At 50.3% G+C, this 24,797-nt stretch overlaps 1 protein-coding gene and 1 long non-coding RNA gene across 2 annotated transcripts in view; one reads left to right on the forward strand and one right to left on the reverse strand.

The window, feature by feature from the left end:
* The first annotated feature begins 1,890 nt into the window (after positions 1–1,890).
* The window catches only part of RASSF5 (Ras association domain family member 5), a 66,890-nt gene continuing 43,983 nt past the window's right edge, over positions 1,891–24,797 (forward strand). Inside the window, exon 1 of the mRNA XM_084793141.1 lies at positions 1,891–2,392. Coding sequence (XP_084649267.1) covers positions 1,948–2,392 — 445 coding nt within the window. The 5' untranslated portion in view covers positions 1,891–1,947. The remainder of the gene's footprint in view (positions 2,393–24,797) is intronic.
* On the reverse strand, positions 21,978–23,645 carry LOC311603884. Its single transcript, XR_014781308.1, has 2 exons — positions 22,247–23,645; positions 21,978–22,090 (listed from the first exon to the last, which is right to left on the reverse strand). It is a non-coding gene; the product is annotated as an uncharacterized lncRNA (long non-coding RNA).

The raw sequence follows: 24,797 nt of genomic DNA on the forward strand, positions 1-24,797 counted from the left end.
GGCGGAGGAGTGGAGCCGGGACCGCTGTGGCCGGCCTGCCCTGTCTTCTCTCTCCCTGTTTGGCAGTAAGCAGTCCTTAACACTACCCAGGAACCAACGAATGAAGCCAGGCCTACAGACCAGGACCTTGTCCCCTGCCACCAACTTGGAGGGAAGAGGATTCTGATTACCACTACCTTGGGGGAGAGAGGCTGTGGAGCAAGGAAGGCTGGGAATTCCCTGGCCGCCAGACTTTTAGGAATTGCCCAGAAAATTACCTTCAAGGGGGAAAGCGAAAGTGAGGATTCCCCAGCCAGGCACTAGGGGGAGACCCATCTCTGACCTGGAAAGAACCCTGAGGATTAAGGCCCAGCCGAGTTTATAGACAATTCCAGGTCTGGCTTCAGAATCACCCCACTGCCCCCAATACTGCAACCTGAGGACGGTCGTCCCTTCTTAAAAGCAGCTTAGTGTGCACAAAGAACTTATGCATTTTCAACCATGTCTATATTATAACACCTGGTATTGTGTAAGTGTATATGAATCATTGCTAGCCAGTATTATTTAATGAGTAATAACAAGAAAAATGTGTACCTGTTCTGTACAAACATGGCCGTGCATTTCCCTCAGATATGTCTATCAGTGGTTTGTTGAAACCCCAAATACAGAATTTTGGGATACAGTGTGCGGTGACTCGATCCCCAAAGTTGCCTGCTGGTGGCTGCTGCTCAATCAACCAACTCAAACCTGTGATTTAAGTGGGAAAGTGTGAGGCCTCCGTCAGAAGGGCTGGACTGGATAATACAATGGCACCTGCAGCTACAAACACAGACTGTAGAGGACCAAGGACCCTTGCTAGCCTTCCATAGGACACAGGTTCAAAAACCCAAAAAGCCCACAGCCCCACCTGCTGTCTCTCCCTTGAAATAGGGCTATGGACAGGCCCACTAGTCAGTATACTACATAACTTTCTTTCTTTTTTTTTTTTTAAGATTTATTTGTTTATGTATATGAGTACACTGTCTTCATGCACACCAGAAGAGGGCATTAGATGGTTGTGAACCACCATGTGGTTGCTGGAAATTGAACTCAGGACCTCTGGAAGAACAGCCAGTGCTCTTAACCACCTGCCCTCCCTCCCTCCCTCCCTCCCTCCCTCCCTCCCCCTCCCTCCCTCCCTCCCCCTCCCTCCCCCCCCCTCTCTCTCACATTACTACTTTCAAGATGGTGGCGGCAGAACCTTAAGCCACACAGGAACCTATGGAGCAGCCCTTGGTGCTGGTAGGATGCGGGCTTCTCTACTTCCTAACCCCGCTCAGGTGAACCTTCCATGCCAGGAATAAAGGAGGTGTTTAGGGGATTGGCATTTCCGCAGGCAATTACTCCGGCCCTAAGAAGGGGATTTAGTTCGGGAGGAAAGCTCTCCTCGACGCATGGGGCACAGATATCTCTCACGATCACCCATCACCAAGGGTCATCCAGATCACCAGCCGCTCTAATCCCAGTCTTCGGGGATGGGCAGCCTATGCCGCAGGGGCGCGAAGGGATCAAGCCAGCTTCCCACAGTCAGCTCCTAGAGTCCTCGGTGCACCTTAGTGACAGCGGCTGGCTAGCTCCCGCCCCCAGGACCCCACCCGGGTTCCAAAGCCCTCCCCCTCCCACCTGCTCCCCGCCCTGCCGGTGTCAGGGCGTGGGAGACGCAGGAGTGGACGAGGCAGGGCTAGAGGCAGAGGCCCAGGAGCCTCGCGAAGCCTCTCGGATGCTGGGACCTTCGTCGCCCCGGTCACGGAGTAGCCGGTAAATCCACTCGGCTCCGGCCCGCAGTCACGCGTGTTGCCCTTCCGGCCTCTCCGTGGGCCCCGCCCCGCCCCGCCCCTCCTGCTGCGGGCCCTTTAAAAGCGCTCTCCGCGGGAGCCGCCCCTTCTGTCCGCCAGGCTCCGGAGCTGCAGCCTCCTGCCAGCCTTGGCCATGGCGTCCCCGGCCATCGGGCAGCGTCCCTACCCTCTGCTCCTAGACCCCGAGCCGCCGAGATATCTGCAGAGCCTGGGTGGCACCGAGCCACCGCCGCCGCCCGCCCGGCCGCGCCGCTACATCCCCACCGCCCTGGTCTCTGCGGCCGGGGCGTCCGAGGGTCGCGGCGGCCGGAGGAGTGCCCGGGGGGACCCCGAGCCCACGCCCCGGGACTGCCGACCCGCTCGCCCTGTCCGGCCCGGTCTGCAGCAGAGACTGCGGCGGCGGCCTGGGTCGCACCGACCCCGCGACGTGCGGAGCATCTTCGAGCAGCCGCAGGATCCCCGCGTCCTGGCCGAGAGAGGCGAGGGGCACCGTTTCGTGGAACTGGCGCTGCGGGGTGGCCCGGGCTGGTGTGACCTGTGCGGACGAGAGGTGCTGCGGCAGGCGCTGCGCTGCGCTAGTGAGTGAGGGCAGGGGAGGTGCGCGCGGTGAAGAGCTCTGAGCCTGGGAGAGGAGGCCATTGCCTCTCTTGTAGCCAACTTTAGGCAGGCAACCTTTGGGGACAGCTGCTGTCCACCGCCTGGTATCCTTTAGTGGGTGCCCACTGACCAGATGTAGTTATACGTGTACAGTTAAATATCTTGGAGCGGGGGTGTGGGAGTGTGTGGATGTGCCTTCTCCCCTGCGTGCAGGCAAAGCTTGTTTGCAGGTTAGTATTGATGGGTCTCCACAAGGTCATTCGGTTGTCTTCCTTACACTTTCTTCTTCCTTTAGTTGTAAGTTGTTAGAATTGGGTAGGGATGTTGATAGCAAAGTTAATATGTGACCCTTACTTCGAGTCAATGGGGAAACGGCTTGTTGGTCACCTCTGGTTTTGCTCGGGCCCTTCCTCCTAGGGTAGATGTTGGCACAGGAAGCCTGGTTAGGGCTTTGAATGGAAGCAGGCTGTGAGGTTGAAAGATGCCAAGAACGCCTGCACCTGAGGCTCCTTCTGCCCTCCACACCTGGCCGCTTAACCCTTTGCACTCTGCTTTCAGTGGTTGGCTTCGCCCAGCCTCCTCCTCCTCTTCCTTCTCCTGTGCTTCCATCGCTAAAATCACTAAGCTTCCTGCTGCCTCCTTCCTCAAGGCATCCCTAGTTACCTGCTGGTTTCTCTCAATCCTGACTGAAACACTGGGCACCAGGATAGCGTTTCTGAGCGAATTCACACTCTTAGCCTATTACTACCTCTCTCCAACGGTGCGACTGTGTTCCTTTAATATGTCCTTGCCCATGTATCTTGCTGTTGCCAGAGGATGGATACTCACAGCCATGCATTTGTGTAGCTTCTTTAAACATGTGAGGCACACAGCATGATGACAGTCTGCAGCAATCATCTGTGGGAGTGGATGGTGGTTCTGGTCCCATCTCTTGGTGACGGGCCTTCCCCTACTGTAAGGCCCTGGGCCTCCCACAGAGTGCACCCCTGGATAGCAGCAGCTAGCTCTCCCTACCTTTTCTCTTACTGCGCTCCACAGCAGCCCCCCTCTCAGCAGCTGCCAGGACTGAAAGGGAAAAGTGGGTGTGGTCTTCCCACCATCAGCACCCCTCCGCCCTCCCATATTCAGGTGCCTGTTCAGGAGAGAGCTGGGCGCATACAGCCCTGCGGCTCTGCATGGATGCGCTGCTGTCCCTTGTAGGTGCTGCTGGTCTGCAGGAAAAGCCAATGCAACTTACCTTTGGCTATGCAGCTAGCGTTCCCTCCCACAGTGTTCCTGGATGCCTTGCAGGACCCACTAACTCTGTACACAGGGAAAGAGGCAGTGCCTTCCTTGTTATGGATTTACTTCCGCTCAAATGCCAGAAGCTGCACTGTCTGTGAAAATGAGCTAGCTGCACTTTCTTGCTTTGTGTTTAGCCTTTGCCGGACCACGAATTTCTCCACCGAGTTTGTGATATTCTCCTGGCTAGCCACAGTGGTGTGGTGGCGGGTGTCTGTGTGGGTGTCTGTGCAGTCTTCCATGACTAAATGAGCATCCTCAGATCTCATTAGCATTGTTTATTCCCTTGCTCCCTCCCTAAATAGTTTCCAGCAGTTGGAAAATAGAGACCACAGGCAGGACCTCTGACCTGCGCCTTGCTGAGGTGCTCTCACCCTCTTGGGTTTCTGTGGTCCCTGTGCAGTTGGTTTTGTACCAGCCAGTGATATCTGAATACTAGTGAGGCTGCCGAACTGGAATCAAGAAGCCACAGAAAGGAATCTCTGTTTGTTGTTTTTAATATTTAACTAACTGTGAGTGTTCGGCTGACCAGGAGAAGGTTGAGAAATTTTTGGTGTGCAGGACAGACTCACCAGGCATCTGGCGTGAAGCTGCGGTCCAGTTCTCTGAGCTTGGTTTGTTTGTTTTATTTTCATTTTGAAAAGCCCGGGTTGGAGAAGGAACTTTTAAAAGGGGTCCTCCAGCTGGGGGACGAAGCTCAACTGGCAAAGCAAGCATGAGGACCTGAACTTGATTCTTAGAATCCATGGTCCATGCTTGTAATCTCTGTGCTGGGTGGGGAGGGGAGACAGGCAGATTCCCGGCCTTTGGTGGCCAACTTTTGCCTACTTGTACACCTAGACACACATGCAGGCGAGCACACACACACACACACACACACACACACACACACACACACACACACACACACACTCATACTGGAACCAAAGCTGAATCCAAGCTGTTAGTCTCTGTGTGGCCCCATGAAATGTGTGTGTTGCCTTTACTTGTCTTTAAAACAATTGGGGATAACAATCTCATCTACAGCATCGTGTTAATGTGAGAATCCAATGTATTAATCATAACAATCTCATCTACTGTATTGTGTTAATGTGAGAATCCAATGTATTAATCATATACATGTAAGCTGATTAGAAAAGTGCTTGGCAGGATGCACAGTGAACATCCAATTAAATATAAGTGTTGCTATTGTCTCCTCCCCTTTAAGAGCTTTAATGGCTAGCTGGGCTCACTATACCTCAGAGCATGGGGTACAGCTTTCAAGCTTTGCTTTGCTTTGGAGCCAGAAGGGGGAAGTTGGTAGCACATCTTGGAAGTTCCAGTATGAAGTGTCCTCTAGAGGTGGTGACACCTCTGCCTAGCATCTTGGGGGGGAGAGGGGGAGTCAGCTTTGATGAAACCCACAGTCCACTGGCTGAGTCTCTCTTGTACCTGGCTCAGAGGTCACTTTCCGGGTAGCAGAGCGCCATGGTGGTTCCTGTCGACAGTGGTTGGAAACAGAGGCTTGTCTATGATGTTAATAAGACACAGAGGGCAATGGGGCTGTGAATGGCATGTACGCTCAGGAGGCTGACACTGGGTGGGAGCCTGCTTGGCAAGCAGGCTTTCGATAAGGGACGTTTTAGAGAATTGCCTTGCCTAGCTTAAGCTTAGTCCCACTTCAGGGTCTGCAGTTGGTTAACACTGCAAAGATCAAAGCTGACTCTCAAGATTAAGTCTGAGGGACGGAAAGATGGCTCAGCTGATAAAGTGCTTGCCGAGCAAGCAAGCAAGCAAGCAAGCCTAAGGACATGAGTTCAGATCCCCGGCATTCACATAAAAAGTCTAACCCTATAGTGCTCACTGGTAAGTCAGTGCTGGGGAGGTGCCTCGCTGGCCAGCCTCTCTAGCTGTATTGATAAATTCTAGGATCAGTGAGAGATCCTGTCTCAAAAAAAAAAAAAAAAAGTGAGCAGTCGGGAAGAGACTCTGTGTTGACCCCTGGCTTAACACCCACAACACATGCACACACAAAATCCAATTTGTCAGGTAGAGAAGGTTCAAGCAGAGGGAAACAGCAGAGGTAAGAGTCTGCAGAATGGAGGTGCTTTGTTTTTGGGGTGGGGTGATAATGGTGAGACTCTAACTCCAACATTCCCAGAGAGAACTGTCAACAGCAAATAACCTGGGAATTTCTCCAGCCGCCTCTTGCCCTTTCTTGTATAGAAGGCACATAAAGATGGCCTTCTGCCATTTGTCTCATTTGAGTGGGTGTGTGAACCATCCTGGGCCAGGGCCTGGCCTGGCAGTTGGAGAAACCAAATGTAATTCTCAGCCAGGGAGGAGAGACTTTAGGGGTCTGCTGAAAGCCGTTGATACATGGGTGCCCCCTGGTTTGTTAGCGCTACTTTTTAATCTATTTTATTTGGTTCTTAAGTCTCTACCTCCCTTCCGACCTTAAATACCAGGTAGGAGAGAAAGAAGGTTAGTGGGTAGAGGGGGCATAGATCTCGTTAGCTGCTGGTTAGGGTTGTCAGGTTCCTTGGGGCAAGTCCAATCTCTATAGTCAGAATTTCTCCAGCTTCTCATTGAACTGTAACACAGCAACCAGCAGGAGCAGGTGGGGAAGCATCAGCTGCCATCTTCTCTCTCGGAGCACCCCCCATGCCCACCCTGCCCAGGCTCTGGCATTTAGTCTTTCTCCAGAATCCTTAAAATTAAACTGTCTGCATCCGGCAAAGATCATGCCCCTTCTCAGAGCTGCTGTGGACAGGCCTAAAGCAGCCCCATATCCTACACCTGGGATTAAAACAAAAACATGGCCTTTAATCCCAGCACTCAGGAGGGCGGAGGCAGTTGGATCGCTGTGAGTTCGAGGCCAGCCTGGTCTACAAAGCGAGTCCAGGACAGCCAAGATAACACAAGAGAAATGCTGTCTCGAAAAACTAAAAATAAATAAATAAAACAAAGACAGGTTTACATAACATAACTGAGGTTTTAAAGACACCGGAATCTCCACTACACTGGCTGCATGCAGGAAAGAGACCCTCTGAAAAAGGGGGTGGGGGGGTTATTCAGAGCTGTGAGTGTAAAGTCACTGGGATGATAGGTCTGAAAGGGGGGGGGGCTCCCTGGGACTCTTTGCAGACTACTAGGACCCTGTCTTTGGCCATCCCCACCCACCCCTACCCTACTGTGGCAGATAAAGGTCTTTGTAGAAAGCATCTTCACAAGTGCCCTTTGCTAATGGCTTCCGTGTTTCCTCAGGGCACATGGTGGCTGTTTGCCAGGGCACTCAGTGGTGCTTGGAAGTAGCTTGTATTTTCCTTAGTTTAGACTCATATTTTGTTTGGGGAGCTGAGAAGCTTAGGCACTAAAATTGATGTTTTGTTGTTGAAGATGACAAGGAAAACACCCAGTTTTCTCCCATCGTGGCTCGAATTAAAGTCTTCCTAGGAAAGGCCTTTTTGGGGTGCGTGTTAAAAGACTGGGAGAGGGCAACAGGGTACCCTGACTCCTCCAGCCGGCACCCCTAGTTTTCCATTCTTCCCACTTTCTCCAAAGATGAAAACAAGGGGATTAAATGTGGGCCAGTTCCAACCCCCATTCATCAGAGCATGAAATTCAATGATTATGGAATACGGGGGCTTGAATTCCAGGTATAGTCAAAGATGATTAATGTCGCTTGTCTACAGCCTAATTAGACTTGGTAATGAATGTGTACGTTCATCTGCCGAAGCTGTGGGTTATTCGAATGGCAGGGATTTGATGAGGTCTGGGGCTGGGATCCTTCCCTTTCTCCAGACTCACTCTTGAGCCAGCCAGTGCCAAGCTTGGCAGGTAAGCCCCGAGTGACAAGGAAAACCGGCCTCAGCCAGCCGGAAGGACCCTGCCTGGCTGGCAGACTGAATCCCGACTCAAGGGAGGGTGTGCTGGTCAGGCTTGGGCCAGGCCGGCTGAGGTCTGAGAATGCACACAGGGCATTTCACGTGCCAGCAATGCCTCTGTCCTGAGGAACCTCACTTCCATGCCTGGTGCCACACTCATCCTCAAAATAGCCTCATGAGGCTGGAATGTGGGATGTTTCTGCCAAGCAGTTACCTGCCTGGGGCTTTCTTGGCCAGCCTGCTAGCAGAACCTGACCAGCCTGCAAGGCTTTGAGACCGTCTCAGGCCCTCAGCGTGGTCCCCCACTTTGGGCCCAGTGCCCAGCACCTCTCTCACAGGCAGCCACCAGACATGACAAGGTGGTGTGTGTGTCCTGCCCCGCCTCCCAGGAACCTCACTGTCTCTCCATACTAAGTCCTCACTCCTCAGTTTCCCATCGAGGGCGGCTGCTTGCCCCTCTTGCCCTGCCCGAGGTATCATTTAGACCGGTGATGGGCCTGTAAACATCTCAAGCCCTTCCTGTTCGCATTCCAGAGATGGCAAGGCTCTTTGGAGGGTGAGTAGTTGTGGGTGTGCAAAGCGTGTAAACGCCCTGGCCATTCTGTTCTTGGCCCTGGCTTTAGTCAGTGCCAGGCGCCTCTTCCCAGTTGACAGATCCTGGTCTGTACTGCTGCAGGCTACCTCTGCCTTCTCAGATGCACAGTCTTACTCTTGGGCCCTGCTGTCTGGAGCCACCTAGCCCTCCCACAGGGCTCTGTTCCAGCTCTCCCCTACTGGGTCAGGAAGTGCTCGCTGCAGCTGACTCTGCAAAGGCCAGCCCCGACTTGGGAGATGGCTTTGTATTTAGTCATATTCGGTTTTTTTCCAGGCATTCTGGCAAGTTCCTCTCTCCTCTCATGTTCTGAGTAAGGAGCTCTAGGTTGAGAGGGGAGCGGAGCCAGACTTGGGACTTTGGGGAGAGAAAGAGGAGACTAGGGAGATGATGCCAGGTTTGTCACGGGCTACTTTCCCTGGTGGCACTGGTTCGGTGGAATCAAGTCTGTGTTGGAAATAGTCGCGCATGCCTTGCCCCAAGGCCAAGGGTTTCTTATCTCAGACCCATGCCAGTACTATGTGGGTATTCCCTGAAGCATACAGACACTGTGCTGAGGAGACACAGGAAGAGCCTGGCCTATCTCAAGACCTATTCATGGTATGTTCATTGGCAGAGTGGGCAACACGGTTTGTGCTGGGCCTGTCCTAGCCTGCTTGTGGCTGCTGGCGTGGAGGAAGTTCAGGAGACGCATCCGCTGGGAAATCTGAAGTTGTGTCTCCTTTTTTCACTTTAGTTGGGGAAGGAGGAAGCACAGTGAGGTGCCTCTTGGAACCATGGCACATTCTCAAGGCAGAATGATGGGCTGAGGCTCGGGGTCTGGGTGACCGATGGGAGTTGAAGTGTCACGTGTTTTCTTAAGGATGTGCGTACCTATACCCAATGCCTTGGCTGCAGTTGAGAACATCAAGAGAAAAGTGCGAGGTGGCATTACACGGAGGGCCGGTCAGGGGGTGTTTAATATTTAGGCTATGCATTTTCATGTGTCACTAGACAGATGGGTGGTGTATGTATGACACTCACCAGTGACAAGAGGCTAGGTCATAGATATTCTTTGGTAGGTGACCTCTGCCATTCCCAACTCCCTGTTTCTCGAATGAACACATTTCCAGGTCTTCAGTGGCTGTTGGCTGGAGAAAAATGAAAGCTTGGAGCTGGTCAGATAGTTCACTGTGTAAACTGTTCTACGAGCATGCTGATGAGAGTTTGATTTCTGGACCCCAACAGAAAAAGCTAAACATGGGACACACATTTGTTTTTGTTGTTGTTTTGGTATGGTTTTATTGGTTTTGTGAGACATAGTTTCTCTGTGTAGCCTTGGGCTGTCCTGGATTTGCTTTGTAGACCAGGCTGGCCTCCAACTCACAGAGATCCACCTGCCTCTGCTTCACAGAGTGCTGGGATTAAAAGAGTGTGCCACCAGGCCTGGCTTTTTTTTTTTCCTCAAAGATTTATTTATGTATGTATTTTATGTATATGAGTGCTCTGTCTTCATGCATACCAGATGAATCAGATCCCATTACAGACGGCTGTGAGCCACCATGTGGTTGCTGGGAAGTGAACTCAGGACCTCTAGAAGAGTGTTTAAGGCTCTTAACCACTGAGCCTTCGCTCCAGCCCCCAGGTGGCACAGGTTTGTAATCCCAGCACTGTGGGGACAGAGACAGGCAGAGTCCTGGAGACGCTGGCCAGCCAGTAGAGCCTAATCGGTGAATCCTGGGTCTCAGTGTGAGACGCTGTCTCAAAAGACAAGGTGGATGTGGCTCCTAAGGAACAATACCCGAGGTTGTTCTTAGGCTTCTGTATGCACGTGCACATGGTGCTTGCATACACAGAAACATAGACATACATGTATATGACACATACAAACACGCACATGAAGAAAAGGGAATGAAAACTGATCTTACATGAACCTTGATAAAACAGGCTCAGAAAAGATGGGTCTAAAACTAAAGCAGTATTTTTTGTGGTTTTTAAAAATTAAATAATTAAATTAAATTTTTAAATATTTTATTTAATTTTAATTTATGTGCATTGGTGTGAGGGTGTCAGATCTTGGAGTTACAGGCAGTTGTGAACTGCCATGTGGGTGCTGGGAATTGAACCTGGGTCCTTTGGAAGAGCAGGCAATGCTCTTAACCTCTGAGCCATCTCTCCAGCCCTGCTGGTGGTTTAAAAAATAAAAACAAAACCAAAATTTTTGAAGAGTTGTGATAGAGGACTTGCCTAACATGTACAGGGCCATGGATTAGATGGATTGTCACCACTGCCACAACAGTACTGCAGCGCGCACACGCCTGGAAGCCAAGAGCCCTGCGAACGAACAGGAAAGCTTAGGTCCTCCCAGGGTTGTCAGCTGCGAACTGGCCCTGGGAAGCCGTCCTCACTGAATTTGCCGAACCGTGACATGAGTCATTCGGCGAACCTGTAAAAATGGAAACAAATACTTACCAGCTTAGAGAGAGTGGCTGAGAGTCCAGGAGCAGAAGGGACTTTAGTGGAACTTGGCTGTGTCTGAGGCTGGTCATGTTCAGCCTGTTCTGCTGTGAGGAGGCTGACTCACAAATGAGGGGCCATCACATTCTACAGGATGACCCAGAATCTAACACAGCGTTTTGGCTTCCGAACTAGTATCATTGGCCACATAGTTTATTACGTTTTCTTATTTGTGTGTCTCTCTTTCTTAATAAATGTTGACATGTCCAAAACACTATTTCTAGTAATAGCTACGGGAGGTTTAAAAAAATAAAAGAAGGGTAAACCATGTGCAAGCTGCAGTTTCCATCGGTGCCTGGGTAGTTGAGAGTTGGCTGTACACAGCCTGTCTTCCCATTTAGTTTCTAAGTCTGTCTTTATCATGCGCAAATCATGAGATCTTTAAGTTCTAGAGTAGGAATGAGTGTTCTCCCACTCCCAGCACACCTGTGGTGATAGGCGTGTGCATGGGATGGCATAGACACACATAGGCATGTGCATGGGGTGGGTGTGGACACACATAGGCATGTGCATGGGGTGGGTGTGGACACACATAGGCATGTGCATGGGGTGGGTGTGGACACACATAGGCATGTGCATGGGGTGGGTGTGGACACACATAGGCATGTGCATGGGGTGTGTGTGGACACACATAGGCATGTACATGGGGTGGGTGTGGACACATATAGGCATGTGCATGGGGTGTGTGTAGACACACATAGGCATGTACATGGGGTGGGTGTGGACACACATAGGCATGTACATGGGGTGGGTGTGGACACACATAGGCATGTACATGAGGTGGGTATAGACACACATAGGAATGTACATGGGGTGGGTGTGGACACACATAGGCATGTACATGGGGTGGGTGTGGACACACATAGGAATGTACATGGGGTGTGTGTGGACACACATAGGCATGTGCATGGGGTGGGTATAGACACACATAGGAATGTACATGGGGTGGGTGTGGACACACATAGACATGTGCATGGGGTGGGTGTGGACACACATAGGCATGTGCATGGGGTGGGTGTGGACACACATAGGCATGTACATGGGGTGGGTGTGGACACACATAGGCATGTGCATGGGGTAGGTATAGACACACATAGGCATGTGCATGGGGTGGGTGTGGACACACATAGGCATGTGCATGGGGTGGGTGTGGGCACACATAGGCATGTGCATGGGGTGGGTGTGGGCACACATAGGCATGTGCATGGGGTGGGTATAGACACACATAGGCATGTGCATGGGGTGGGTGTGAACACACATAGGCATGTGCATGGGGTGGGTGTGGACACACATTGGCATGTGCATGGGGTGGGTGTGGACACACATAGGCATGTGCATGGGGTGGGTATAGACACACATAGGCATGTGCATGGGGTGGGTGTGGACACACATAGGCATGTGCATGGGGTGGGTGTGGACACACATAGGCATGTGCATGGGGTGGGTGTGGACACACATAGGCATGTGCATGGGGTGGGTGTGGACACACATAGGCATGTGCATGGGGTGGGTGTGGGCACACATAGGCATGTGCATGGGGTGGGTGTGGACACACATAGGCATGTGCATGGGGTGGGTGTGGGCACACATAGGCATGTACATGGGGTGGGTGGGGACACACATAGGCATGTGCATGGGGTGGGTGTGGACACACATAGGCATGTGCATGGGGTGGGTGTGGGCACACATAGGCATGTGCATGGGGTGGGTGTGGACACACATAGGCATGTGCAGGGGGTGGGTGTGGGCACACAGGCACATCTTTGTGTGTTGTAGCTGTCAGAGTTCATGACACAGACCAGCCAATAACTAAGGTGAAATTATGTGAGCAGAAGCCTGTGGAGATAGTGGCAGCAGAACAGGGCTGGATAAAGGCTGGAAAGTTAGCCATGGCTGCTCTGCAGACCTCTGGCTTGAACCCCAGACAGCGGGTCTGCCGCCCACTTTCCTCATTCACTTGGATGAGTTTTCCATCCAAGCTCAGTAGAAGCTGGAGGTTTGGGGGTTTCTGTTGTCGTAATCATGTCCTTTCTGTAACAGTGGAAAGTATTAAAAACCCAGAGAGCCTCTGTGCTGCCTTGTTCAACCACAGGCTCCTGCTGTAACCTGAGAGCTCGGGTGCTCTCCCAGAGTGTCTGCCTGCTCTGGCGATGACTGCTTCGAGAGCAATCTCTTTTTATATAAGTAGCTGTTTCAGGGGTGGCTACACCCTACCCCAAACCTGTAAGACGGGGAAGGCTGTTGTGCCTACTTTTGTTGACCCTTGGCTGGACTTTCCTTTCAGCATGGATGGAGATCTTCAGTCCAAGCTTGGATGTTAGGGGCAGCAAGAGGTCAGCATAGACACTCCCCTGCTCCAGGTAGACCTCCCAGGCCAGCTGTAGGACACCTGTCTCATTTTCAAAGGACCAGGCATGAAGATTTTAGAAGTTATGTGTACCCACCCTTCCCAGCTCAGTAGTGGCAATGCTGCCCTCACTGTGCTGGCCAGGGCCAGAGTTCCCAGACCCTCCAGAGGGACAGAAGGCCTCAGAACCAGCTCTTGATGGTCCCAAGTGACATCTTGAGATGTCACAGAAGACCTGGACTCACAACCTTTTTCTGGTACAGAGACTGCTTGACCTGCTAACAGAGAAAAAGGCTCAGTGTCCAGGCCTGAGGAAGGGCGCCCATGCGAGGGGAAGTGCCAAAGTAAGCCTTAGTACATACCATCCAAACACGGGCGAAACTCTAATCATTTCCAAGGTCGTTCTTTAAAACACAATTTACAAAATTTCGTGGAGGAGACACCCCTGCCGGGTGATCCCCCCACTCCCCGCACTTCTCCCCCTCTCCCGGCACTCACAAGGCTGAGGCAGGTGGATCGCTGTGAGTTCAAGCCCAGATTGGTCTACAAAGTGAGTCCAGGACAGCTGAGGCTCCACAGAGAAACCCTGTCTCAACAAAACAAAACAAATCAAAACAAAAAAATGATCCCCCCAAACTTAACAAGGATATTTAGCCCCTCCCACATACCGCATACCTGTGTACAGCAGCACCTGGCTGCATCTCAGAGCAGCCGGAGAAGGCTAGCCCTTTGCCACAGGCTTTAGCTAGATTAAGGAAACTTGACTGGATGAGCAGTTAGTCCAAGCTCTTCTCTCTTAAGAAGGGACAAAAATATATTGTCCTTAGAGTATGTACAATTGTTGAATTTTCTGTATTCTTCCTCAAGCCATACAAAATGATGAAAGGCAGAATGAGGCAGGCTTCAGAAGGGGGGAACACAGAGCCCCCCCCAGAGAGCATTAAAACCATGAGGAGACACATAAAACAAGGGTTGGTGTTTGTTCAAAACCAACGAGCTCAAATTCTGGGAAAAATATTTTCTTGGAGTTATTAAAGATTGATTTCAGAGCCCCTGAATGTTAGTCAAATATTCTGCCACTGAGCCACGCTCTGGGCCCCCAGGAAGACGGTCTTGCTTAATTGCCTAGGCTGGCCTTGAACTTAGATCCTCCTGGCTCAGCCTCCTGAGTAGCAGGGATTGCGGGCATGTGGCACGGGGTTTCTATATTATGTAAGGACTTGTAACTACCTGCTGCTATTCTGTACGGAGTATGGAGGCCCTCTGTAGGACACGCGGGCCAGGCAGGCCTTCCTGGCTGGATTTCTGTGAGGAGGGTGGGGGACGGGCAGGTTCCTTAAGGTTCAGAGTCAAGGTTTTCTTCTTTGAGTGGGTCAGAGGATATGGCCTTTGTCCTATGACCTATGTGTGTCACATTGGGGGAGATGACAGTACAAAGAACCATAGAGGACACCTGGAGCCCAGTGCCCACTGCCTGGCCTAGCACAAGATGACCAGTGTGATTCCACCCAGGCCCAGTCATTCTCTGACTAAAGGACAAGTCTTTGTCTTTCCCTGCCTCTGCCTGGGGAGGATGGGTCCAGTGGGCTTCCCAGAAGACTGCTGCCACCCTGGGACCAGCTTTCTGACTTGACCTGGGCAGCTAGGTCTTCAGAAACTCCTTCATGAGTGTAGGTTTCTTTTGGGTCAGAGTGAGGGATATCCCTTGAGCTCCATTGTAGGCCCAGGGAACATTTCTGTCCTTAAGTGGGAGCCCATCATTTTTTCCTTCGCTTCCCGCCCCCCATTCTCCACCCCCATCCCCACCCCCATCCCCATCCCCCCGTAGCTCACAGGACCACATTTTTCTGCCTGTCTTTTCCCTCTTCCCAGGTATCTGGTCTAAGATAAACGCTCTGACCTCCTCAAAGCCACACAGCTCTCTCACGACCTCCCTACCCCCCTCTGCTAAGCGATATGAATTCAGCAATATGAATTAGCTTTGGGTTGTCCCTTGGGAGCCCTGATATTCAGCTGGTAAAGCACTATTAACCCACCACCCCCAAAAGCAATCCATTAGTGAGCTCCTAGGCTGGGCATGTGGTATGAGGTAACCGATGACTTTGGTCGTCGCTAGGAACTTTGAAGACATTGATTTCTCAGACTCGCAGGCATGAGTGAGGAGTGAGGCTAGGGCAGGCTCTCCTGCAGCCTGGTTGGTGGGGGCACTTTTATCTTATCAAGCTAAAAGCCCAGGAATAGAAAGTTTTCCATTGGAGGAGGTGGCGGGGACAGGATCTCAGCTAAGGAGGAGGCGATATCCATGAGGTCTCATGGTACCTGCCTATTTCTGGTCGCAGGAAGCCTAGAGCCTTCCACTGGACCAGTGACTTCCTCTCTTGGCAACCCCACCTTGGCGCCAGACCTAGAAAAGAGCTATTGATCTGCAGACATCTTAGAATGAGGGAGGGCCCAGATGAGGAGGTGGTGGCCGCCTGCTTCAGCACAGTCACCGTGTGTCTCCAGCGGCTCTTCCAGAGGCTCCCGAGGAGCCACGAGCTGTCAGAAAAGCTCCAGACTCCACAGAGGCTCTGCAGCAAGGCCCTGGCTCATGGTAGGTGCCTGCCCCTCTATCTGGAGAAGCTCCAGACCAGAAAGGAATAGATATTTGGGTTTCCAGGCCTCTGTCGAGTGGCTTTTCTCATGGAAAAGGAATGTGGGATCCTTCAGGCAGCCTGGCCCTTATTACCGAGCTCAGCACCATTTCTTGATCCCCCAACTCTGCAGAGAGCAAGCGGTGCTGTCACCTTGCCTGAATGACGCTTAGCAGGCATGCCGGATGGGCACAGTCATCCTGGTTCAGAGGCCCCTGTTTCAGCTGTGGGTTTTAGTGCGGCTCTGAATTAGGCCTGAGTAGCCATTGGGGCCAGGCTTCCCGATGCAGCAGAGCCTGGCTCCTTGGAGAGCTGCTGTCTCCCAATCTGCCTGTCTTGTAGTTTGTAGGGTAAATTGTGAAGCGGGAGTGAGGACCTGAGGGTAGGAACTGGTCCTGGGCCGAGCTTTTCCCACCTGTGTGGCTAGTGAAACCGCAGCCAGTGAGTGGTGTGCTGGCCTGGAAGCTGCTGGGTGGAGCTGTTCTGGAAAAAGCCTGCCTTCAGGCAGTGACTGGTCAGTTCCTTTCCTGAGTACTAATTAGGATGAGAATAGTCCTTAGCTGGAATAGAGGGACAGAGAAGTGGATGAAGGTGAGCGAGAGAGGCAATAGTAATTCGTTCACCCTCCACTATTTCCTGGGGCCCACAAAGGCTGTTTGTGGCAGCAGAGGACCAGGAATGGATCTGATGGAGGCTCTGCTTTCTAGCCAAGGCTCTTCCTGCTAGGTCACGTTTTCTCTAGCATCTGATACTGTTGTGGGGGGCCGTCTGCAGAAAAGCAGAAGCATTCACGTTTATTTTATTTTTTATTGTATCTGTCACTTGCTCCAGATCCCTGTTTGAAGGAATGGCAGACGAATTAGTCTTTCAGAGTGAGGCGGTACAGAGAAGTAAGGCCCTTGTCAAAGGTCATGGCCTGTTGGCTGTGGCTGGGACCCTCTGCCCCTGGATTCTGCTGGTTGCACTGCTCTGGAGCGGTTTCCTTCGGTGGTTGGAAGCCAGTGGAGTACTCTGCCTTTCCTCAGGGCACCCTGCCCCATTTCTCTATATTTCTCAATATGTTCAGAGATAAGTGGAAATTCCAGGTAGTCCCAGCATATCTTAGAAGTGGAACTAAAGTTAAATGCCATATCAGGACCAAAATTTTGAAATCAAAATTGTTTAAGTAATATGGTCTTGACCATGGCAAACAATTTTTTTTCTGGCTAAGGCTTTATCTTTTGAGAAATGGCAATTTTATCCTCATCAACAGCCAAATACATACTCTGTGATAAGAAGAAAAATGGCTACTGAGTTTCTTGACTTCAATGAGCAGCCTCTCTCTCTCTCTCTCTCTCTCTCTCTCTCTCTCTCTCTCTCTCTTCTTACACACACACACACACACACATCCTTGTTTCTTTGCTATTCAGCCCAGGGAATTACCAACTGAATAAAAATCATTCAGGGTTATCATGGCAGCATGAAGTTCAGCGCCACTGTTACACCTCACCCATAATACTCTGCTTTCATTTTTGTCAGCATTTCTACTTGACTGTTGAGAGAAGGGTGCTTAGAGATGTGGGAGCCATGGACTTCCTGAGCAGCTGGGGCTGTAGCACTAAAGAAAACAGATACAGACTCAGGTGACCTCGCACGTAGCTGCTAAAGCCACTTTCTGGGGGTCAGGCCTTTTCTTGAGCGAAGTGACTTCCCTGAGCTTTGGTTTTTCCAAGTCTCCTTGGGCACACCTGTCATTAATGTTCTCAGACAGGCACTCTGGACAAGCCTCCGACATGGCTGTCTGCGCTGTCTTTGCACACAGGTCAGTGTGGACATCTGAGTCTCAGGGGTAGTAGGCACAGCATTTTGAAGGTTGCCCCAGCAGAATTTCAAGAGTGGCACCAAAACCCGAAGGCATCTTTTCTAGAAAAATTGTTGTCAGTGAGTTAGCCACAGCAGAGAATCAACAGGCAGAGCTGGACAGGCTCATGGTGCAAGATCAGAAACTGAGCAAGTGTGTCAGTGTGCAACAAATCTATCGTTTGAATGGCCGGCCGAAGGGGGATGTTTGAGTGGGGGGCTAGAGAGGAGCAGAGCCTGGTCTCTGTAGAAGCCCCTGTGGTCCTGGCTACAGTGATGTAGCTTCAAGGAAGCTCTGTCTCCAGCAGAGAGGCTGGCCACAGATGCCATCTATTTACTTTTCTCTTCACTGCAGAAGTGTGTGGCACCCTCTGGCAATCAGCACTTGGGTGTCTATAAGTGACATAAAAGCAGGCATGGGGAAAAAAAAAACAGTTGGGACTGGAGAGATGGCTCAGAGGTTAAGAGCATTGCCTGTTCTTCCGAAGTTCCCGAGTTCAATTCCCAGCATCCACATGGTCACTCATAACCATTTATAGTGAGTTTGGGTGCCCTCTTAGGGTATGCAGGTATACATGCAAGTAAAACACTATATACATAATCAATAAATCTTTTAAGAAAGGAAGGAAGGAAGGAAGGAAGGAAGGAAGGAAGGAAGAAAGAAAGAAAAGCCAGCTGGGTATAGTAGCTTGGCTGTCCCATAAAGGGATTGGCCCTGTCTGTTCCTGACCATGAGTAGCCCCCTGGCTCTCAGGCCAGGCTTGCCTGTGCACATGTGCTTCTGGGTACACTCAAAGCCTGCACATCTGTGCCTGTTTCTTCTGGTGTCCTAAAAGCTGCATGTACCAGACCAGATTCCTTTCAAATCAAACTTGCTTGGCTGAGGTCGGTGGGTCACTACAAAAAATGTGCTCCAGGTTACTGGGGGGCTAGGCTACCCTCTGCTCCCTCTCAGAGGTGGTATCTGCTTTAGAGAGAAAGACAAAGTAGAACAAAATGCCCCTTGCTTTCTTCCTCTTTCCATTCATACCCCACACTCCTTCTCTGTCAGCTCCCCAAGCGTTCCCTCTGTCTTCTTGGGGGCCCCGGGGAAGGCAGTGAGGATCCAGAGCATGGGTGGGACCTCTGCTGCTTTGTCTCACTTACACCTGCAGTAGGGTGACACATGCTAGAGCAAGGGAGGCCCTGGCAGGGGCCGGAGCAGAGAGAGCGGCTAGAGCAGTGGTTCTCAACCTTCCTAACGCCGTGATACCCCTAAATACAGCTCCTCATGTCATGCTAACCCCCCAACCATAGAGTTATTTTTGTTGCCACTACATAACTGAAGTTTTGCCACTGTTATGAGTTGTTAATATCTTACATGCAGGATATCTGGTATGCAACCCCTGTGAAAGGCTCGCTTGAGCCCCCGAAGAGGTTGTAGTCCACAGCCTGAGAGAACAGCTGACCCGCGCCACACTGGCTTTAGAGACCATGCACTGGTTCCTTTTTGCTCTGTTCTTTAAACTTGTCTACTGCAGTGCAAAAATATTTTCTTTTCAAGGTGCTCTGGTAACTGGATCTCCTTTTTGTGTGACAACCCAAGCAGGATGTGTCTGTACTGAACTCTTTCTTTTGTTCTCTCTCTATGAAACCTTTTCATACACTTCTTCCTGTTACACAGAATCTTTGGATGTCACGGGCTGCCTTCTGTGGCAGCCTTGGTCTGTGGCAGGCTGTCAGTAAATAGACACACACACGGAAAGCAGGTTAAGAAACTAGTCAGGTTGGGAACACGGGAGACAGAACTGCATAAAAAGGCTTAATATTCTTTCTGAGGACATGTGTCCTGATGGGTGCACACTGGCGCTGCCTTGTTCAAGCACTGTTCTGTATTGCTGCCCTTCTCTCCGCATGATCGCACTATAAACATTTGGACCTTCAGACCCACCTGTCCTCACCCCAGCCCTCACCCCAGCACCGCATCTAATGGCCACTGTCACAACGGTGCACTTCATGAGGCTGCAGCGCCACGGCATCAGGAGGCCAGTGAATAGGGTCATGTCTCTTTAAGATTCCATTAGGAAACACTGCAGCATGTGAAAAATATAAATACACTCCCCACATATAGCCAATTCAGAGATTAAATAAAATTGAAAATAGTTTAGCAACTCTAAGAGGGCTGACTCCATTATGGATTGATTTGTCTGCTTTACTTGGAGTCTATGGATTGAGCCCAGGCGCTCGACCCGTGAGCTAAAGCTGGAGCTAGTTTTAGACAACTTGTGAACATTACAGTTAAATCTGTGTCAATGTTATGAAATTTGGAAGCACCCATAAAATACAGAAAAAAAATCAGGGGATGAGAAAGAGACTCCTGGAATTCTCCTAGAAGTTAGGACTCTCTGAAGTAACACACCTGGATCACCAGAAAGTTATCTACTCTGCCAAATTTGTTTATAATTGTACACACACATATTCACACACATATACATACCTACACACACATGCACATAGGCATGCACATACATGTGCACACATATACATGCACACATACCTACACACACATGCACATAGGCATGCACATACACATACACACATGAGCACACACATGTACACATGCATACATACATAAACATGAAAACATACACACATACACACACACACACACACACACACACACACAGCATGCTTCAGGGTAGAGTACTCGGTAGCAAAGGAGCATAGGACTAGAATGGGACAAGGTGCCCTGTGGTCCCTCTGCCCCCAAGTCACTGACACACAGTAGATACTGCTGAGTCCCTTCAGCTTTTTGCATCTCCTGTCTGAACTTGCTATGAGCTGAGCTCTCTCCTCTTTTTTAGCCCATCCCACCAACCCCCCTCCCCCATCTCCAGCCTGGCCTAAGGTGGTGCCTGCCCTCTGTTGGTGGTGTCAGTCTGGGAACATGCAGTTGCATTGGTGATAGATGATGAATGCGCAGGCTGAGAGGCACACCCATTCCCCACACCCACTCACACCCACTCACACCCACTCACACCCACCAGCAGGGCAAGACTCTGCCTCTATAGGCCTGCCTGCGAAGCCGGCTTCTGCCAGGCCAATTGTGTGTATCTGGGACAAAGGTACAGGAGAGACACATCCAGCATGCCTGGCAGTGTGGCAAGAGGCCCTCACGAGGAGTGTAGGACAGTGTCTGAGGAATCTTGATGTCTGGTTTTTTGTTTTTTGTTTTTTGAGACGAGTCTTACTGTATAACCAAAGCTGTCCAAATTCACCGCGTAGCCCAGGGCTGGCCTCCGCGCGTCGCCCTTTTGCCAAGCGCTAGGATTAGAGGCTAAGAGCACCACAGCCGGCCCAGATATCTGCTTTAATATCTGCTGAGCAACAACCCAGGAGATCTTTTACCTTTGCTTTTTTATGCAAAAAGGTTCCTTACGAAAGAGTATACATGTCAACCTCACCCAGTGCTGCCCAAGCAAAATGGGGTCGTTGGGAGTGAATAGCAGCCATGGTGTTGGAGGAGGCCTTGGAGCCCTTCCTTGTGCCTCGGTTTCCACAGGCTCCCCAGCAGCACCCTGCTTCCCTCCCCAGTACTCTCCCTCCTGAAGTTTGGTCCTTATGATCTGCTTCCACAAAGTCCACCGCCTCTCTGCTTTACATAGCCGCTGGGCAGCAGAGCTGAACCAGGCCTTGCTTATTCAGAGATAGCACAGCTCTTCAGCCAGTTGCCTTCTTGCTTATCTGTGAGAGATCCAGCAACTAATGTTTACTGTGGGATCCCTGACCCCCATATCCCTACCATGTGTGCGTGTGTGTGTGTGTGTGTGTGTGTGTGTGTGTGTGTGTGTGTGTGTGAAGTCTGTCTGTCAGTCTGTCCCATGCTTGGGGTATTTAGTGGGCTTGTTGGGGGTGGTCTGTCTTCCAAAACAAGGGGTACAGTATGTGCAAGACGGGGCCTCAGGCTCCTTCCTGGAAAGGCTGAGATGTAGGTGTCCCAGACTGGCTGTCTGACCCTGGGAGTAGGAAGTTTCCATCCTCTTGTTGCTGGCCTCATGAGGACTTTAACTAGGTATGTGAAAAATGTATAGAGGCTCTGTTGATTTTGGCTAGGGTTGCAGACCCCCAGGCCTGGCCACTGTAGCATGCCTACCTTCCTCCTCACCCGAAAGACCAATTCTTCCATCCTCCTGCCTCACTCCTTTTGACCAGCCACAGACAGAAGTAGCAGACAGTATACCATGATGAATAGGGAGTGAGTTAGTTAGTGTACCACTGATGAATGGGGGAGTTAGTTAGTGTACCACTGATGAATAGGGAGTTAGTTAGTTAGTGTACCACTGATGAATAGGGAGTTAGTTAGTTAGTGTACCACTGATGAATGGGGAGTGAGTTAGTTAGTGTACCACTGATGAATAGGGAGTTAGTTAGTTAGTGTACCACTGATGAATAGGGAGTTAGTTAGTTAGTGTACCACTGATGAATAGGGAGTGAGTTAGTTAGTGTACCACTGATGAATAGGGAGTTAGTTAGTTAGTGTACCACTGATGAATGGGGAGTTAGTTAGTTAGTGTACCACTGATGAATGGGGAGTTAGTTAGTTAGTGTACCACTGATGAATGGGGAGTTAGTTAGTTAGTATACCACTGATGAATGGGGGAGTTAGTTAGTTAGTGTAAGATGATGAATGGGGAGTTAGTGTACCACTGATGAATAGGGAGTTAGTTAGTTGGTGTACACTAATGAATGGGGAGTTAGTTAGTTAGTGTAACATGATGAATGGGGAGTTAGTTAGTGTACACTGATGAATGGGGAGTTAGTTAGTTAGTGTACCACTGATGAATGGGGAGTTAGTTAGTGTACCACTGATGAATGGGGAGCTAGTTAGTTAGTATACCATTGATGAATGGGGAGTTAGTTAGTTAGTGTACCACTGATGAATGAGGGAGTTAGCAAAATTCTTCTGAACACTTTAACTTAGCAGAAGAGGACCTGACATCCAAGGAAGTCATAGTTAGAGCTAGGCATGGTTATACATGTCTGTAATCTGAGCACCGAGCAAGCTGAAGCAGGAGGATAGTGTGAGTTCAGTCAGGCCCAGCATGGACTACATATCAAAATATATAAAAATCTGAGTATACAGCCTCCTACAGAGCTGAAAATACCTCCTGTGGTTTATTGAGCACCTACTAAGTACCAGGTGCCATTGGGTGTTTTATTTAAACTTTCTCTACTTTTTCAGAAAATTTCCCAGCAAGGAAGCTATTATTCCAATTTTTCTCACAAGGCATTTGAGGCTAAATGAGTTTTAAATTTTAAGAGGAACTATTCAGACATCTCATACCCAGCTAGAGGTAGGCTTCAAGTTCAAATTCTGACTCACGTGACTGCAAGGGCAACTCCGGTCTCATCCACCCCCTAAGTGTTCCAAAGGCCTCCACCCGATCAACAGCGGATGAGTGATTGCACTGGGGAGCCCCCTCCCCCCACGTCCATCCTGATGCCACCAGAGGCAGAGTGCAGAGGGCTACTTCCTGTTAGGCCAGACTACAAAGCACTCCTGACTCCTTGCCTTTACCCCAGCCACCCCTCCCTGTATAGTCCCATGCAGGATGGACCCCACCCCTGGCCTCCAGGAGGAGAGGAATGTGGAGGAAGTGATAATGACGAGTATATTACCACATGACCGAACAGGACTGCTGCATAGCAGCCACGCATGATCGATCTGCACGCCCCAGCTGTCGCCTGCTGCCAGTGAGGCTGACAGCGTGTAACTTTGACACTCTTTGCTTCACAGTTGCTCTAACTTTAAAGTAGGGGTTGACCAAAGGAGCTGAAAACTCATGTCTGTACAAAAACCTGAACATGGAGGCTTCTAGCAACTTTACTTAGAACTACTAGAACTTGGAAGCAACGAAGATATTCTTCAAGCAGGTGAAAAATAAGCATGGTACATCCAGATGATGGAGTGTCTATCATTAGACAGTAAAAGACATGCAGCTGTCAAGGACATAAAAACAGAGGAGACTTAAATGCAGCTCATGAAAAAAAAAAGCCAATCTGATAGGGTTACATATTATGCCAATTTTGTGACCATCTGGAAAAGACAAGACTGTTAAAAATTAAGGGATGGGTAAATAGTCAGAGCATAGAAATTTGGGGCAGAAAAACTACTTTGCCATAACCATGAGTGCATGTCCAGAGTCACAGAATGGGCAGCATGAAGGGGGGGGGGGCCTCTGGGTGGTGAGAAATATGAGAGTAGGTTCATCAGACATAACAAACGCCCTGTGTGTGGGGGGGGCGACAGGGGGGAGGTATTCATTATGAGGAGGCCATGCATATGCAGGGGAGGGTTATAAAGAAGCTGTACTTCCCACTTAACTTTACCACAAACCTACAACTGCTCCAAGATACCCTGCTTTTAAAACTACCAATAGAGGAGTACATTGTGCAGCACAGTATGGACTGTGTAAGGTTGTACAGAAGCACTCTCTGGCAGTAAGTAGTGGTACCAGCCATCACTACGTTGTGGCCACCTGGTTTTTCCTTCCTCAAGGTGTCTTAGTTAGGGTCACTTTTTGTGGGGCACGAGGCGGGGGGGGGGGGGTCCTCTGCAAAAGCCACAGCTGGCAGAGTAACATCTGCATGAGGCAAGAAGGAAAACTGGGTGCTGGAGAGATGGCTCAGTGGTTAAGAGTGCTGCCCGCTCTTCCAAAGGTCCTGAGTTCAATTCCCAGCAACCACATGGTGGCTCACAACCATCTACAATGAGATGTGGCGCCCTCTTCTGGTGGGAAGGCATACATGAAGGTGAAACACTGTATACTTAAATAAATCTTAAAAAAAAAAAAAAGAAAGAAAGAAAAAGGAAAACTAGTTCAGCACAACTTAGTAACCGGTGCTGATTCAAACTTCTAGAGTCTGACACCAGACAGTTTATTTTAGGCATATTTAAGTACGGTACAATTTGGGGGTGAAATACAATCCCGTGTGCACAAGGAGGTATAATTACATCGAAACTCTTCTCAAACTGCATGTCGCTTCTTCTATGAAGATGGGTTCTATAAACAGGCTGCATGTGTTTTCTTAAAGGCCCAGGGGAGGGTCTGGTGTGGTCTTGGTATACAGACAGCATGGTGGTCATCTAGACTATCGGGTATCTCTGGTCCTGGTTGTGGGAGCTCGCTATAGCTTGGCCCTACAGATAGCACACATCTGTCAGGCTGTTAGCCATGGCCATCCCCAACCTCCTGGGTGGGAAAACATGTAGCACATCTTTTCCCTTGGAAAGACAACCTGTGTGTTTAACATTTCTGGTTTCCTAAAGCTATCTGTGGGTGCAAGGACCTT

This window comes from Acomys minous (assembly GCF_964271855.1).
Source record: "Acomys minous genome assembly, chromosome: 1".
In the NCBI taxonomy this organism is placed as follows: Eukaryota; Metazoa; Chordata; class Mammalia; order Rodentia; family Muridae; genus Acomys; species Acomys minous.